Here is a 14845-nt window from a genome sequence, read left to right as displayed (position 1 = left end):
GTACATTTTAAGGCTATGACACAAGTCAGCATAATAAGGCATAGAACTAAATCCTGAGTCCCTGATTCACTTCTTTTATTGATGCCAGTGAGAAATGGTCTGAGCAGGAACTGAGCGATAAGCGAGTAAGGACACTGAGATGTGGCTCACTGGCAGAATCAACAGCCATTTCCTGTGAGGTAGTTCATAGGCAAACAGCCCCAAGGATATATAACAGCTGTTGGATATACCAGGCAGAAATGGAGGATTAGAAACCAAACTGCCACCTTAGTGACAAGAAGGTTGTATGGAATGTGGAAACTCCATTTAATGAAGATTTCAATATTTGGCTTTGTTTCAAACTGGAATGAAACCTAAAAATTCAAAATTCTCCCTGAAAGAAAATTACCCAAAAACTTTGTTTTGGATCAATCAAGACTTTTTTTTTTTAAAAAATCACTTTTTCCTCCATTTTACACTAATTAAAAACAATCAAAAAAAGATTTTTGTTCTGAAAATGTTGAAATGGTCCATATTTCTGTACTGTCAACCCTATTTTTGTAGTTTTGTCCCCTCCAAAATGAAATGTTGACAAAATGAACATGATTTCATGCTGTGTTTCAATCTTGTATAAAATGGTTCTGTCCAAGTTTTTCCAACCAGCTCCAGTGACAAGTTACTATGCTAGCACTTGTGTTAAGTCACCAAAGGATAATTTTAAGAATTAATCTTTACACCTTTCCTGGGAAGTACCTAGGAAAGTATTATTAGACTCTTTTACACAATGGATCAGCTACAGCACAGAGAAATTAAGGTCCCAGTTCAGCAAAACCTTGAGCACATGCTGAAGTCAGTCTGTGTTCAGCAAAGCAGTTAAGCAAGTGTTTAACTTTAGTCAGAAGTAGGGCAAGGACGGAACTCCAAAGACTTGACTGTTTGACCTCTTCTCTAACCACTAATCCTACATGCCTCCCACATTTTAGACCTAGAGCCCAAATGACCACTACTTAGGGCATTATCCAAAGCCCACTGAGTCCATTAACTTCAATGAACTTTGGATTTGGTCCCTAGTGAGCAGTGAGATATATTTACCTTATGTTCATGTGAGCTTCTATTCAAAAGTCAGTAACACAGTTCTCAGAATCTCTATGTGGCCCAAGATCTTTCTGGTACTTTGTAGACATGGTGCCTCTTCAGAATACAAAACAATTCTGCCTACTAACAAATATGAAGCAAAAGATTCATACAAGGCTGAGGGAAAGCCAGAGAGCTAAGATTCAGCATTGTCCCTACAATACTGGACTCAGACAGATGCAAACTGGAAAAACAAATTAAAACAATATGTGAGATATAAATCTTTACTCAATCTTCCTATATCAACCTAGACCTAGCATTCCATTTGGTCTTCTGAGGCTACCCAGATCACTTTAAAAATGGATTACTTTCCACTGAAAACAATGCCAGAAAGGGTTTTCAGGTCTGCTGGGGGGAATTACAGCCGCCTGGATCATCAAATAGAAAAAAAAAATTACTCTAATCAGTGGCACTCAGACAGGAAAGAAAAAAAATGAAAGTGCACTACAGAATTTAATGCATAAATTCTAAGGTCAGTGGTAGAGATTAGTGGGTTTGCAGAGCAACCCACACTTCATAAGAGATTTTTCAAAAGATCAAGAGCTTATCCTAGTGCTCTGTGAACACACTGAGGGTAGAGTATCTGAATAAAACCGGTGCTCCACTATTAGAAGTTTTATTCTGAAATGTGGCTACAGTAGATATGTAGGCAATGACCTCTACCCTTGAAACCTTTCCTTCAATAATTTAGAGTAAATATACATCTGTATGTTGTACAGGTATATATGTAAGTTTATATGTACATATATTTATTTCAAAAGATAAAAAAATCATTGCAAATATTTAAAGTTACTTCAGTACGTATCCCAAACCTTAAAATAAATGAATATCAAGTTAAGGGAAATGTCTCCACTTCCATCTCCAACATACACCCCAGATCCCTTCACAGCCAACCTGCACGTAACCTGAATTATGATGCAAAACCTTAAATTCTTACCTCAGCAACAAGAGATAGAGATGGCAGAAATGTGGGGACAGTGGTACAGTGTGATTTCACAGAGGTTTGCAACAATATTTATACATGTTGGAATTAAGGTTTTGCATTCTAGCACAAGGAGAGATATGTTAATTTTTAGGCTTTTTAATTTTATTTTAAAATTGTAGAATTGTTGTAAACAAAGTAATTTTGGGGGCAGCGCTAATTGGAGTCTACTGAAACACACTTTCATGACTAACTCTGGTATAACATTGGTTTTGTATGTTTTTTAATGACTACCAGAGGTTTAAATCTGGTTAGCATCAGCATTATGATAAAAATAATGAACCACATCCTCGGCCCTGCTACAACCCCTTTCCATCATTCCAGAAGTGTACAGGCACTAGAAGCTAGCTCATGTGGCTACCTGATATAGGGGATGGTGCAGAGCCAGAGTAGTGGCTCTATACTATTCCCCTCATAAGCGCTGGCACAGAGGATGTGACCAAGGGAAAGAGGGAAAGTCTGGAACGTTGCTTTACTCTACAGTGATCCCCAGCTGCCAGAACAGTCCCTTGTAGTATGGCTACACAGCGGTTGGGACCAAGCCTCCTAGCCCAGATAAAATGACTCACAGTGGCTCCACTCAAGCTAGAACACCAAAAATAACACTCATCATTATTCTTCAAGAGAAAATGAATTAAATACTCTGCACTTCAGTATGTGGTGGGTCTTTTGGACAAGGCCTTAAATATGAAGGTGCTGTATACTCTGCATACATGTTGAAAATGTCATGGTTCTTTTCACAAGTACAGGGTTTTGTCCCATTGTCCATTGAGAACTCATCCCCTCTACCCATGTCATTCATCATGCTGTGTGCTAGCGAACTGCTGTTCTCCGTTGTTTAGGTAGCTTCGTTTCAGTGACAATGGCATATGTATATAGTTGATGAGGTACTTCTAGGATGGAAGGTATTATATACATGTTAAAATGTTGGTGGTGTTATGGCTATTAAAGCTCCATCTTAATTTGTGTATTCCAAGCCTAACCTCACTGGAAAAGGTATGCCACTTCTGTGGTTGACTTTGAGAGACCTGAAAAACATTTTAAATTCGGATAGCTATTCAACTATGAAGGAAGACTAACAAATTCTGATCCAGTGTTTGTAGTTTTACAGAACTGTTTCTCCAGTTACTGAAATGTACATGAGGTTGGGTATTTGCAGACTGCATTACTAAAAGATACATGCTATTCAGGGAAGTGCATTATCTGTCAGTGGTTCTCAACTTGTGGTCTGCAGACTATGTCTAAAGGGTCCACGAAAGACTTAGATGGAAAACTGACTGAACAGAATTCAACTATATACACAGGTTTCCAAAGAGGTCCACACCTCCATTTGAAAATGTTTAGGGGTCTGTGATGGAAAAAAGGTTGAGACTCTCTGTTCTAGGGCGCATGCAGTTTTGTAGCCATGTTGGTTCCAGGATATTCGAGAGACAAGAAGGGCTCTATGTAAGCTCAATAGCTTGTCTCTCTCACCAACAGAAGTTAGTCCAAGAAATATATTACTGAGGGTACAGTGATGCAACATGTCACATTATCATCAAAGTGTAAACAACTAGGTACAATGACTCATAATGCCATTATATTAACTTGGTATTGTTTGTAGTCAGTGACATCCAAGGGAAATGGTTTCGCATAACAAAAGCAATCAGTTCTTCCTAGATAACGTGAGTGAAATTGCTTCAAAAAAAAAAAAAAGGGGGTTAAATAAAACTACACAATCCCTTTAAAGCTTTCTTTTTTCTTTTTTTTTTTAACTTAGAATAATTATTTGTAGCCCTGTGATTTGTTAGCCTTGTTTTACCATTGCAACTTGTCCTGAGTGAAGCCTGCTCTATAGAAAATGCCTGTTAGAAGCAAAAACCTTCCAGCATTCACACATACCCTCGCTGATATGTACAAAAAGGCGTTTTCCTTTCATTTCTACACAGAGGGAGATATTTTCCCCAAAGATACATGGAGAGTATTGGAGTGCTGTCATGGATCTGAGAATTACCAGAAAATTTAACCACCAAGGATGGAAATTTTCAAAAATCAATTGAAAGTCTATGAGAGTTTGGAGCCTACTTGTTCTTCATGCTTTGAAAATCTTCTCCTTTGTTACTTAACATGGCTCTCTAGTTAAGATTCCAAATTTACTCTTGTATTTAGGCCGGTTCTGATGAGATTTGTAAGAATAAATGTGAGAAAAATGATGAATAGGTGAAATTGACAGGAAAGGTTGGAAAAGCTAGCTTTTCACTCCAAAAGCTTAGGTTTCAGTTTTAGCCTTCCTTTCCCCCTATTCACACCAAAACCTTCATCCCTTTTACCTGAGAGCCAAAAGAGTTTTAGAAAGATTTTTAAAATAGACATATATAATGGCTATTTTTATCTCTGTTTTTAATCTTTTAACTACGTTAAAAAATTAGGGTGGTTGAAACTTTTATTGATATCTACGCACCTGTCTAAAGAGCTCGAGAAGCACTATGGCCCAACTCAGCAAAGCTTTTACATATGCACGTAAGTCCAGCCCTAGCCTAAAAAACATGGTTAACTTTAGGTATGTACTTAAGTTCCATTGAGCCCAATGGAACATAACCATTTATCAACCGTTAAACTCATGGTCGAGTGCTTAGCTAAATACGGGGGTGGCAGGGACAGACTGCTGAATCAAGGCCTATGTAAGTGCTATGATTTTAGTGATTATTATACAATCATGTTTGTATAATAAACACTTTGAGCAATGCCATGCTATCCCGTCCCTTAAAAATGAACATGCAAGAAGTACATTGCTAACCTCAAATTTTGCATTGATCATCAAAAAGAAGTGCTATTTGAGCACCCAGTTCTTACACTCTTACTCATATGTTTTGTGTCTAAGGGCTGGTCTACACGAGGGGAGGGAATCGATCTAAGATACGCAACTTCAGCTACGTGAATAATGTAGCTGAAGTCGAAGTATCTTAGATCGAATTACTTACCGTCCTCACGGCGCGGGATTGATGTTCGCGGCTCCCCCTGTCGACTCCGCTACCGCCGTTCGGGTTGGTGGAGTTCCGGAGTCGACAGCAGCGCGTTCGGGGATCGATATATCGCGTCTAAAAGAGACGCGATATATCGATCCCCGAGAAATCGATTGCTACCCGCTGATACGTTAAAACAATTTTCCCTTTGTTGCAGAAAAAGAAGTAGTTTAGCTGGACTGTAAATTAGACTGTAGGTATGTTGCAAATTCCACAGATTCATTTTTCATGGAGAGCCAAATCCACATTTAAGTGCATAAGGCAGCTGTCACACCACACATTCTGCTTGTGAGCTTGTCATACCTTCGATTAACTTTTGGCACACAGACAGGGGCTTAGATCTCTTCCAAGACAGTTAAATAATAATGAAAAAAATAACTTTGATGCTACCTGAAACCAAACTATTCAAAGCACATTGCCTGCATTCCCCAGTCTCAGGCACTGAGCCAAGATATGGATATAAGCATTTTGGCTGACGATGGGGGAGAAAAGGAGCTTAAAGACTGGAGTGTTTCAGTGCTTTGATAAAGACAATCAACACACTTCATTTCAGATCTGTAAAGTAACGCTAAGGTGTCCCCCACGTCGTGGTAGAATGAGAGGATTAGCATACTCAATGTCTTAACATTTCTTTTTCTTGCTTGCTTTTTTTCTTGTATATGTTTCATAGGAAACTAGAATCCATACCCACTAAGCCATCTCTACATCTATACTTCCATCCTCTCTCTGGCAGTGTTTAGTATTTGATGTTCCAAGAAGGCAAGCTGCCTGGTTATGAACCCAGCCAACTGTGAAATGATCTACATGGGGAAAAAAATTCCTTCCTAATCTTCTACCCAACAAGATGCTCATGACACTTGAGATTAATTACCCTCATCATTATCTTACTTTTCATATCTACCAATACTATTAGTCATCCAAAGATGATCCAGCATTTATAGTAATCCAGTCCCAGTTTTTGACTCAATCTATTGTAGCAATGAATTCCCTGCTTTGGAAGGAGTAGTTACAGGGGCCTCTGGGACTCAAGACTTCTATGCTCTTTTTTAGGTTACACAAACGTACGTATGGAAATAAGGAAAGAAAACCCTTTCTCTATGGTCCCATCATCTCCAGAGAATTTCCCTAAATTTCCCACCACTGCTAACACTGGTTCAGCTCCATGAAGTGTTAGCAACTTTTGGGAGCCCTAGTGCATAGAGGTCACTGACACCATTCCAAGCATTGTGGCAGTTAGTCTTGCTCTGAGCAGGTCAAAATAACAGGGGCAGGAGTAGCCTGTGTGGCTCTTACACAGCACCCTCTGCTTTAGGGGGGAGTAGTAGATTTTTTGGCCCATTTCACATTCCTTTTAGGTCCTGCCTATTCTCCACTCACTCCTTGAATTCCCATACAGGGAGTTTCTATAATGCAAGGCTCTGCACTGTAAACTTGAATCTTTCCATTGACTATAACAGGAGTTGGGTAAGGGCCTATGCAAGTAGCAATATCTGTAAGCAACCCTTCCACCTGTTCTGCCCTCCCCATGCAGCAGAACTGCACTGGCTCCAGGTCAGGGGAACCTCTGCAGATACAGAGGCAGAGACAGAATTTAACCCATTATGCATCTTTTGTTATGAGACGAAACTGATCATATTCTCCACCGGTGGCTTTTCACAGCCAGGTTGTGCAAACAGGATAAGCTACAGCAAAGGGCTCATGCTCATATGAGTAGAGCCCTACCAAATTCACAGTCCACTTTGGCCAATTTCATGGTTATAGGATTTACAAAACTAAATTTCATGATTTCAGGTATTTAAATCTGAAATGTCATGGTGTTGTAATTGTAGAGGTCCTGACCTGAAAAGGAGTTGGGGGGGGGTGGCAAGGTTATTGTAGTGGGGTTGTGGTATTGCTACGCTTACTTCTGCGCTGCTGCAGGTGGTGGCACTGCCTTCAGAGCTGAGCAGTTGGAGAGCGGTAGCTGCTGGCCAAGAGCCCAGTTCTGAAGGCAGAACTGCCGCCAGCAGCAACGCAGAAGTAAGGATGGCATAGTATGGTATTGCCACCCTTACTTCTGTGCTGGTGCTGGCAGGGCACTGCCTTCAGAGCTGGGCATCCGGCCAACAGCCGCCGCTCTCCAGCCACCCAGCTCTGAAGACAGCAGCACATCAGTAAGGGTGGCAATACTGCGACCCCCGCAACCCTGCCCAAAAATAATAACCTTGCAACCTCTCTGCAATTCCCTTTTGGGTCCGGACCCCCAATTTAAGAAACACTAGTCTCCCCCATGAAATCTGTATAGTATAGGGTAAAAGCATACAAAAGACCAGATTTCAGGGAGGGACCAGATTTCATGGTCCGTGACGTGTTCTTCATGGCGGTGAATTTGGTCGGACCATACATGTAAGGAGAGATATTTCCACATACCACCTGGCAAGCTCAACATTATGCCAGAAAAAAAAAAGTTCTTCTCATGGTCAAATTTACTGGCTGCACAAATCGAAGCAATACAAAGACATACTGTCCTTTGAAAAAATATGGTATTTACCAATATCATGAAATACCAGGAAAGGAATAACAGTCCAGCTTACACTGGAATTCTAAACAGATATTTACTTAGTATCTTAGACCCTAATCCAAAATCCATTGAGGTCAAAAGCAGGGCCAGCTCTAGCAATTTCGCCACCCCAAGCACGGCGGCACGCCGCAGGGGGTGCTCTGCCGCTCGCCCATCCCGCGGCTCCGGTGGACCTCCTGCAGGCGTTTCTGTGGACGTCAGCTGGTCCCGCGGCTCTGGTGGAGCTGCCACAGGCGTGTCTGCAGGAGGTCCACTGGAGCCGCAGAAGCAGCGGACCGTCCGCAGCCACGCCTGCGGCAGCTCCACCAGAGCTGCCTGTCACCCTCCCAGCAACTGGCAGAGCGCCCCCTGCGGCGTGCCGCCCCAAGTACACGCTTGGCGTGCTGTGGCCTGGAGCTGGCCCTGGTCAAAGGAAAGACTCTAATTGACTTCAATGGATTTTGGATCAGGCCCTGAAACAGGTTACCAATTATATACCCTTGCAGTAATCATGTTTTTTGATTGCCTCTCCATACATGTAGGCAATATGTACAATATGGGCCTGATCTAACTTCAAGTTTAGATGAGGGTAAAAGTCCTATGGACTTGACTGACAGCAATATTAGATAAGTGGCAGAATTAGCCTGAGTGGTAGAATTCTTGCTTCACAAGTGCATGGTAGCAGGATTGATGTCTGCATTCTCTAAACTGCTCCAGTTTGGGCTGTAGATGCTTTCATTTAGAAATTAAATTAGGAGTGGATTAAATTAGGAATCTTTAAATTGGGAGTGGATGTCTTTATAAAGGATTGTTCTAATTTAACCACAAGTTATTTGGCTGGGCACAGGAATTACTGGGTAAAAACTATGGCTTGGATTATGCAGGAGATCAGTCTATATGATCAGAATGGTTCCTCTGACCTTAATATTTACAAGTCTATGAAAACTGGGCACTCTAATTGGATGCTGAACAATGGACTGAATTATACACAATGAATGCTGTATATTTTACCACAGGACAGGATGATCTCAGTCTAAAGTTAAAATATAAGAACCAACACTATTATTATAACAAATGCTATTACTATAACTGACAGAACTATATATAGGAAAGAGCTAAGATGCCAGGCTCCAGAGTCTGCTGATAAGTTATTTTGCTTTTTGAATGCTGCCAAACTAAATTCTCTGTGCAATACTATCGTATCCTTCTAGTCTTAATTTACAAAACTATATGAGTTGATCCCAAGCAATCAATACCTGAATTTCTCACTGGAATTCCAACACCTTCTCCCCCTGACAATTCATGCACGCAAAATAGAAAAAAAATATTTAAAGAACACTTAAGATGTATAAAGCAAGTAATCTGGAGATCTTCTTACCTTTGACCCAATGAGAGTGTACAGCCACTGGATGGTTTCATTATGATTTATTACTCCATTCATCCCATCTACATACAGCATAATCTGTCCCAAAGCTAAAGTAAATAAACAGACAAAGAAAGGACAATCAGACCTGGTGAGTATTTATTAAAATCCTCATATTTACTATCATTACATTACATAGGTTCATACTGACAAAAACTTTATTGACAAAAGACACAAGGCTAGATCCTGTTCTAGATTAGACTGGTATTAATTTGAAGTAACTTCATTAACTGCATTTGGAGTTACTGCAGATTTGTAATAATATCACTGAGGGCAGATTACAGTCATCAGCCCTTGCCTGAATGATTCTGCGCCGTATTGGCCCAGGTTTGGAAACACTTGCTACCTGGCATAGCGCTGACTACCATGAATAGTTCTATTATTTTCAATGAGCTACACTTCACTACTGTGATCCAATGAGTCTATTCATGTTTGGAAGTACTATGTAGTGTACTGAAGTTTTAGATTTTGAATCTATTTTTGTGGATTAAAATAATCTTTGATTAGGCTAGCCATTCTGTTTGCCAAATTTCAGCAATTCACAATTCCAGCATGCAGTTAATGTAAGTTAGTACAGTAGAATGTTGCTATTTCACAAAGACATCCTTGTGAATCACTGAAATTTGAGTGTTAGCAAGGAAACAAATGACAAGAAGAAGAAAACATCACAAAACATGTTTTATGATAACATTTCACATAGTGTTTGTAAAATATGATACTATACTTTGCAAAACTCATGAGATATTGCTAACATGAGACTTTGCTACAGCACATAGCTATTAATTCTTTGCTAAGCGATAAGGAAAGAGATTTTTCATACAGATTATCAACTGCTGGGATTAGTGAAGAATGGATAAGCAAAACTCAAAGCTTTCTTCTCTGAATCTTTTACTTTATAATAGGAGACTCATGCACACTTGAGCCCAAAAGGAACATGTTAAAGTAGCACCTTCACCACAGTCTGTAGTAAGAATAACTCAATAGTATTAAAGATGACCCAAGAGTTATTAATGGAGAATTTTTGCAATAAAGAAATATCAAAAAATAGTGCAGGGAATTATTTACAGAGAAAATAATAATTATACTATGCATCTTCCAAATGCTTTTCAAGCACTGGCTAATTTCACTATATATTCTATACTGGACCCCATCAGCCGAACCTGTCTGGTTGTGAGGGGAATGATCCATAACCCACCTCAAAAGTGGGTGGCATTGTCCATCAGGTGAATTACCCATTTGGCCCAGCCAGCTTTGTTAACACAGAGAAACGCAATGCTTACATCCCTATGCCAGGAAGCATGAATCTGGCCTATTAACTAATTATTCATCATAACTGAGGTAGGTAAAAATGTGTACTTAAACCCTTTTTTCAAAGAGGCAAACTGATACAGAGAAGCAAATGCCGAAGGCCACACAACATATCAGTGGCAAAACTGGATTAGAGTTCAGATTCCTAATTACCGTACCTATCCTACGTTCAATAGACCACGGTGCCACTAACAAGAATAGCAGGAATCATGACATCTTTTGGTAGTAGTTTGTTTCTTTTATGATAAGTCTGTACGATTTTTCCAACCTGAGACCACTGTTCACACAACTGTACTGGATAGGCAGTGGGCATACCATGATTCTTGATAAGGAGGCTTATTATGCCAAATATGATCATTTCTCTGTTCCTTAGATTTGTTCCCTCTCACCACCATATTTGTTTTTCTCTATCTGTTGTGTTTCCAAGGTTTAGATTTTAAGTTCTCTGGTGTCTTTTTTGTTGTATGTGTACAGTTTCTACCACTATGAAGCCCTGATCCTTGATTGAGACCTCTGAGCAATAATGCAACACAAATGTACACATAAATGATAATAAATGTACATATAGCCATACATGCTACTATTCTACTAACTACATTATTTGAGGGAAGATTCCCCCACAGGCACAAATGCAACCAGGTACTTAACTGTCATTGAAAATCAATAGGAGTTAAGAATCTAACTAATGTTTGTGTTTCTAGTAAAGCTCACCCATTGGTTTGTTTTAACTGGTTTACACAAAAGACCAAAAAAAAAAGTCAATACATTTTGAAAACTTAAGATAACTCCCCATCACCAAGATATAGCCAGTTAGTAAAGAATGATTAAAATTGCACTGACTGGATAAAAGGACTCATTTTCAGCATTTGCTGACAGTTTTTTGAAAGAGGGGAACACTGATATCCCTCAATAATCAAATAAAGGTCATAATTCCTATATTTGCTTCTTTTCAGAACAAAAAGATGTGGCCATAGATCAGGGTGAGATCAAACCACGATAAAATCACCAAACCATTCCTTTGTAGTGAATTCTTTGGTTAGGGGTGAAGTGATTTAATTTGAATCTGAAACAAATGTGTAACAAAATTTATTCCTGGCACATACTTTCCAAATTAATAAGAAATAAATGAAAGACAGGAGAAAGTCTGCCTTTAAAACTTGTGTTCAAGATAGACTGGATGCCTACGTAAGATCGGGGGTACATTACGTCCCAGCTTTTAAAATATGACTGTGCATAACAACATTGGGCACATTAGCAGGCACCCTGGAAAGTAGGAGCAACATGATTCCTGACAATTTTCATCTGCTACTGCAAAACCTTTGTGTGTGTGTGTGTGTGTGTGTGTGTGTGTGTGTGTGTGTGTGTGTGTGTGTGTGTGTGTGTGTGTGTGTGTACATTATCAGACATTGCCCCAAGACTGATATTATCTGTTACAGTTACAGGACAGGTCTTTGGGATCTTGGTGGAAAATTCTAAACACATGAAAGAAAATCTACTAGACATTATGTTGCAATTTAAACAACTGGCAAATACTGATAAAAGTATTACAAGATGAAGAATATTGTACAGAATGTCATCGAGCAGTTTACACAAAAGATAAGTTTTTGCTGGTGCCAGGTGCCTGCACAGAAGTCACGTCTACAATAATTATCTATCACACATCAAGTTATCAGTTGCTGACAGTCCCTGGAATGGAGTTTCATAGTTTACTTGCTGAATAACATGTTATTTCCTGTCTCTAGTCACAGGAACAAAAGCGAGACTTAAGGAAGGTGGGGGGCGGGGGAGGGGAAATCTACTTTCTATAGGATGAGCACCTAAAATACACAGCAACTTTATACCCTTAACTGATCTCTTAGATTCATGTACATTGACAGTGCCTTAAAGATCTTTTTGTCCTCAGATTGAGTTCCATTGAAAAAGAAACACGGAATTCCTATTTTAAAAACAATCCACACACACTCCCCCAGGACTGTACAAGGTCCATTTCCAAAGCTAAATGCTACTTGTGTTGCATAGGTGTGCTGAGGGAAAAGAGAACACCTGAAAAGAATGGAGCAGAGTGGAGGCTGTCGTGAACACTAGCCTGGGAACCAAGTTAATGCACCTGTTGACACCTCATGGCTCTAATGAGGATTGAGTCTGCCCTTGCATATAACACAGCTGGCAGACTGGGCACAAGGTGCTCCTTGTCTAGAGCAGTATGTGCCCCCCTCAGATACTCTGAGGCACTTTGCCCTATGCTGGCACAGCGGCTTATGGTCCACTGAATGGCTGAAACCCCAGGCCAGAATGGCTGAAACTCCCCATAACTCCCCTACATTAGTGGCACAGCCAATAGGGGGCAGGAGGTGACTCCCACATCCCACTCTGGTGACCCCTAGGGTATGTGTGGTGCCTTTTCAAGCTAATAGGTATCACTGAAGGTGGCACCACCAATGACCCATTACCACCTGGCCCCACTCTGCCATTGTTCACAGCCTGGCTTCGCTACCTCCCCACACATGGCCACATCAAGGAAGAACATGATTTTACTCTATGGATACAGCTAATTTGAGAAGGGATCTATTAAGTCAATGAATTTACTTTGGGGCTGCATTTGGTCCATTACATCTAATCTCTCAATCTGTACATTCCTCTAACCAAACTGGCAACAAGTGCAAGCTATTTAATCCAATTTCTGTACTAATTGGAAGTCTACTTTGGAAATACATCAACAAGGAAAGCATGCTATTGAGCAATGAGAGGCAGGCAGGAAGGCGGGGGGTTAAGATGAGCAGGCTTAATTTGAAATTCCTTTGCTTTTGATGGTTTAAGTCAAACTCTTAATCTTATTTAAACATAGTTTGTGAATTTACCCAGAGTTATTTTAAGGTGGAATATCGCTGGATTTCTTAGGTTAGGCTTATATCAGAAAAGGATGGACCAGCCAGGCATTTCATAGATTTCTAAGGAATCAGAGGCTTGAAAAAAAATCTCCCAAAAAACTTGCCAGTATTGGGACTGAGACTTTTTTGAACTACATATAAGAAGGGTTAATTGGACTAATGAGGAAAAAATTAGCACAAAAACCTCACCCTTCTAACTGGTTTAGTAGAAGTCTTATATTTACCCACCTATAATTTCAAACTTGTCAAGGCTGTTTCCAACCTGTAGTGTTCAGGAGCTTTAAACCTCTCTGGACTGCAGCCTTATTTTTCTATCTACTTCAACTTTGCACCACAGTAACAACCTAGTTAAAATACCAGCATTGGAGTCAGGACAATTGCTATTTTATCCCTGCTTCCTCAAGTCAAAACACAGTTTATCATGCCAGAGTTATGGTGCAATATATCTAATGACTATGCATAGTTTTTTTTCCTAAATAAGAATGATGGGCCAAAGTCAGACCTTGTCAAAGTGGGTTCAACTCTGATGGAAGTTCCTGGGCCAAATTCAATGGGGATGTCATACACAGTGGTAGTGGTTTAAGTTATATGTTGAATTAAACTATATTAGTAATAAAATAGGTGTAAGTGTCATAGAAATTGCACCAATCTGGCATTCAGAGATTTGCAAAAAATTATTCACCACCAGTGCAGGAGGAGGGGATGGCAGAAAAAATAAATAGCAGGGTGTAAGTTTAAGCGTAGTGGGGATTCTTTGTATTACACGTCCTGTTAATTACTTTTCCTGCTTTACTTTTTTTTCTGATTCCTTACGATCATTTTGTACATCCCCTGAATGTCATATAAGTAGAAGCAGCAAAGAATCCTGTGGCACCTTATAGACTAACAGACGTTTTGGAGCATGAGCTTTCGTGGGTGAATACCCACTTCCTCAGATGCATGTAATGGAAATATCCAGGGGCAGGTATATATATGTGTGCTAGCAAGCAAGCTAGAGATAAACTTATCTCTAGCTTGCTTGCTAGCACACATATATATACCTGCCCCTGGATATTTCCATTACATGCATCTGAGGAAGTGGGTATTCACCCACGAAAGCTCATGCTCCAAAACGTCTGTTAGTCTATAAGGTGCCACAGGATTCTTTGCTGCTTTTACAGATCCAGACTAACACGGCTACCCTCTGATATAAGTAGAAGTTATATTATTTTATCATTCACACTTGTTTTCTGAACAATTAGCCAAATTCTGTTCTTGTTAGAGTACATACTCGTTAGAGTACTGCATACTCGGATTTTATGAGAAAACTGCTTTCCATCTGGCTAAAGCTTTACCTTATCTTATACAAGCAAAGAATGGCCAATCAGATTATAGCTACCTTGCATTCAGTTTGGTATACTATAAATAATTATTACATAGCCCACTCTTGAGTCATCAGCTCTGTTGAAGACTATTATAACGTCTCCCAGAAACACATGAAATCTCTTATCTAGCAAAAGCACCTTAATATATGAAGTATATGGGGATACTGAAAAGATATAGGCTATAATCCAATATGGAAAGCAATGTATCCTGGTCTATTATATCTTT

The 14845-nt window shown here is 39.8% G+C and overlaps 1 protein-coding gene across 1 annotated transcript in view; it reads right to left on the bottom strand.

Annotated features, from left to right (window-relative positions):
* Window positions 1-14845, bottom strand: part of FHOD3 (formin homology 2 domain containing 3) — a 645976-nt gene that overhangs the window by 244967 nt on the left and 386164 nt on the right. The window contains 1 exon segment of the mRNA XM_030551482.1: window positions 9015-9109. Within this exon segment, the coding sequence (XP_030407342.1) occupies window positions 9015-9109 (95 nt within the window).

This window comes from Gopherus evgoodei, chromosome 2 (genome assembly GCF_007399415.2).
Source record: "Gopherus evgoodei ecotype Sinaloan lineage chromosome 2, rGopEvg1_v1.p, whole genome shotgun sequence".
NCBI lineage: Eukaryota > Metazoa > Chordata > Testudines > Testudinidae > Gopherus > Gopherus evgoodei.
The sequence above is the reverse complement of the archived record's forward strand: the minus strand, read 5'-3'. Positions and strand labels throughout refer to the sequence as shown.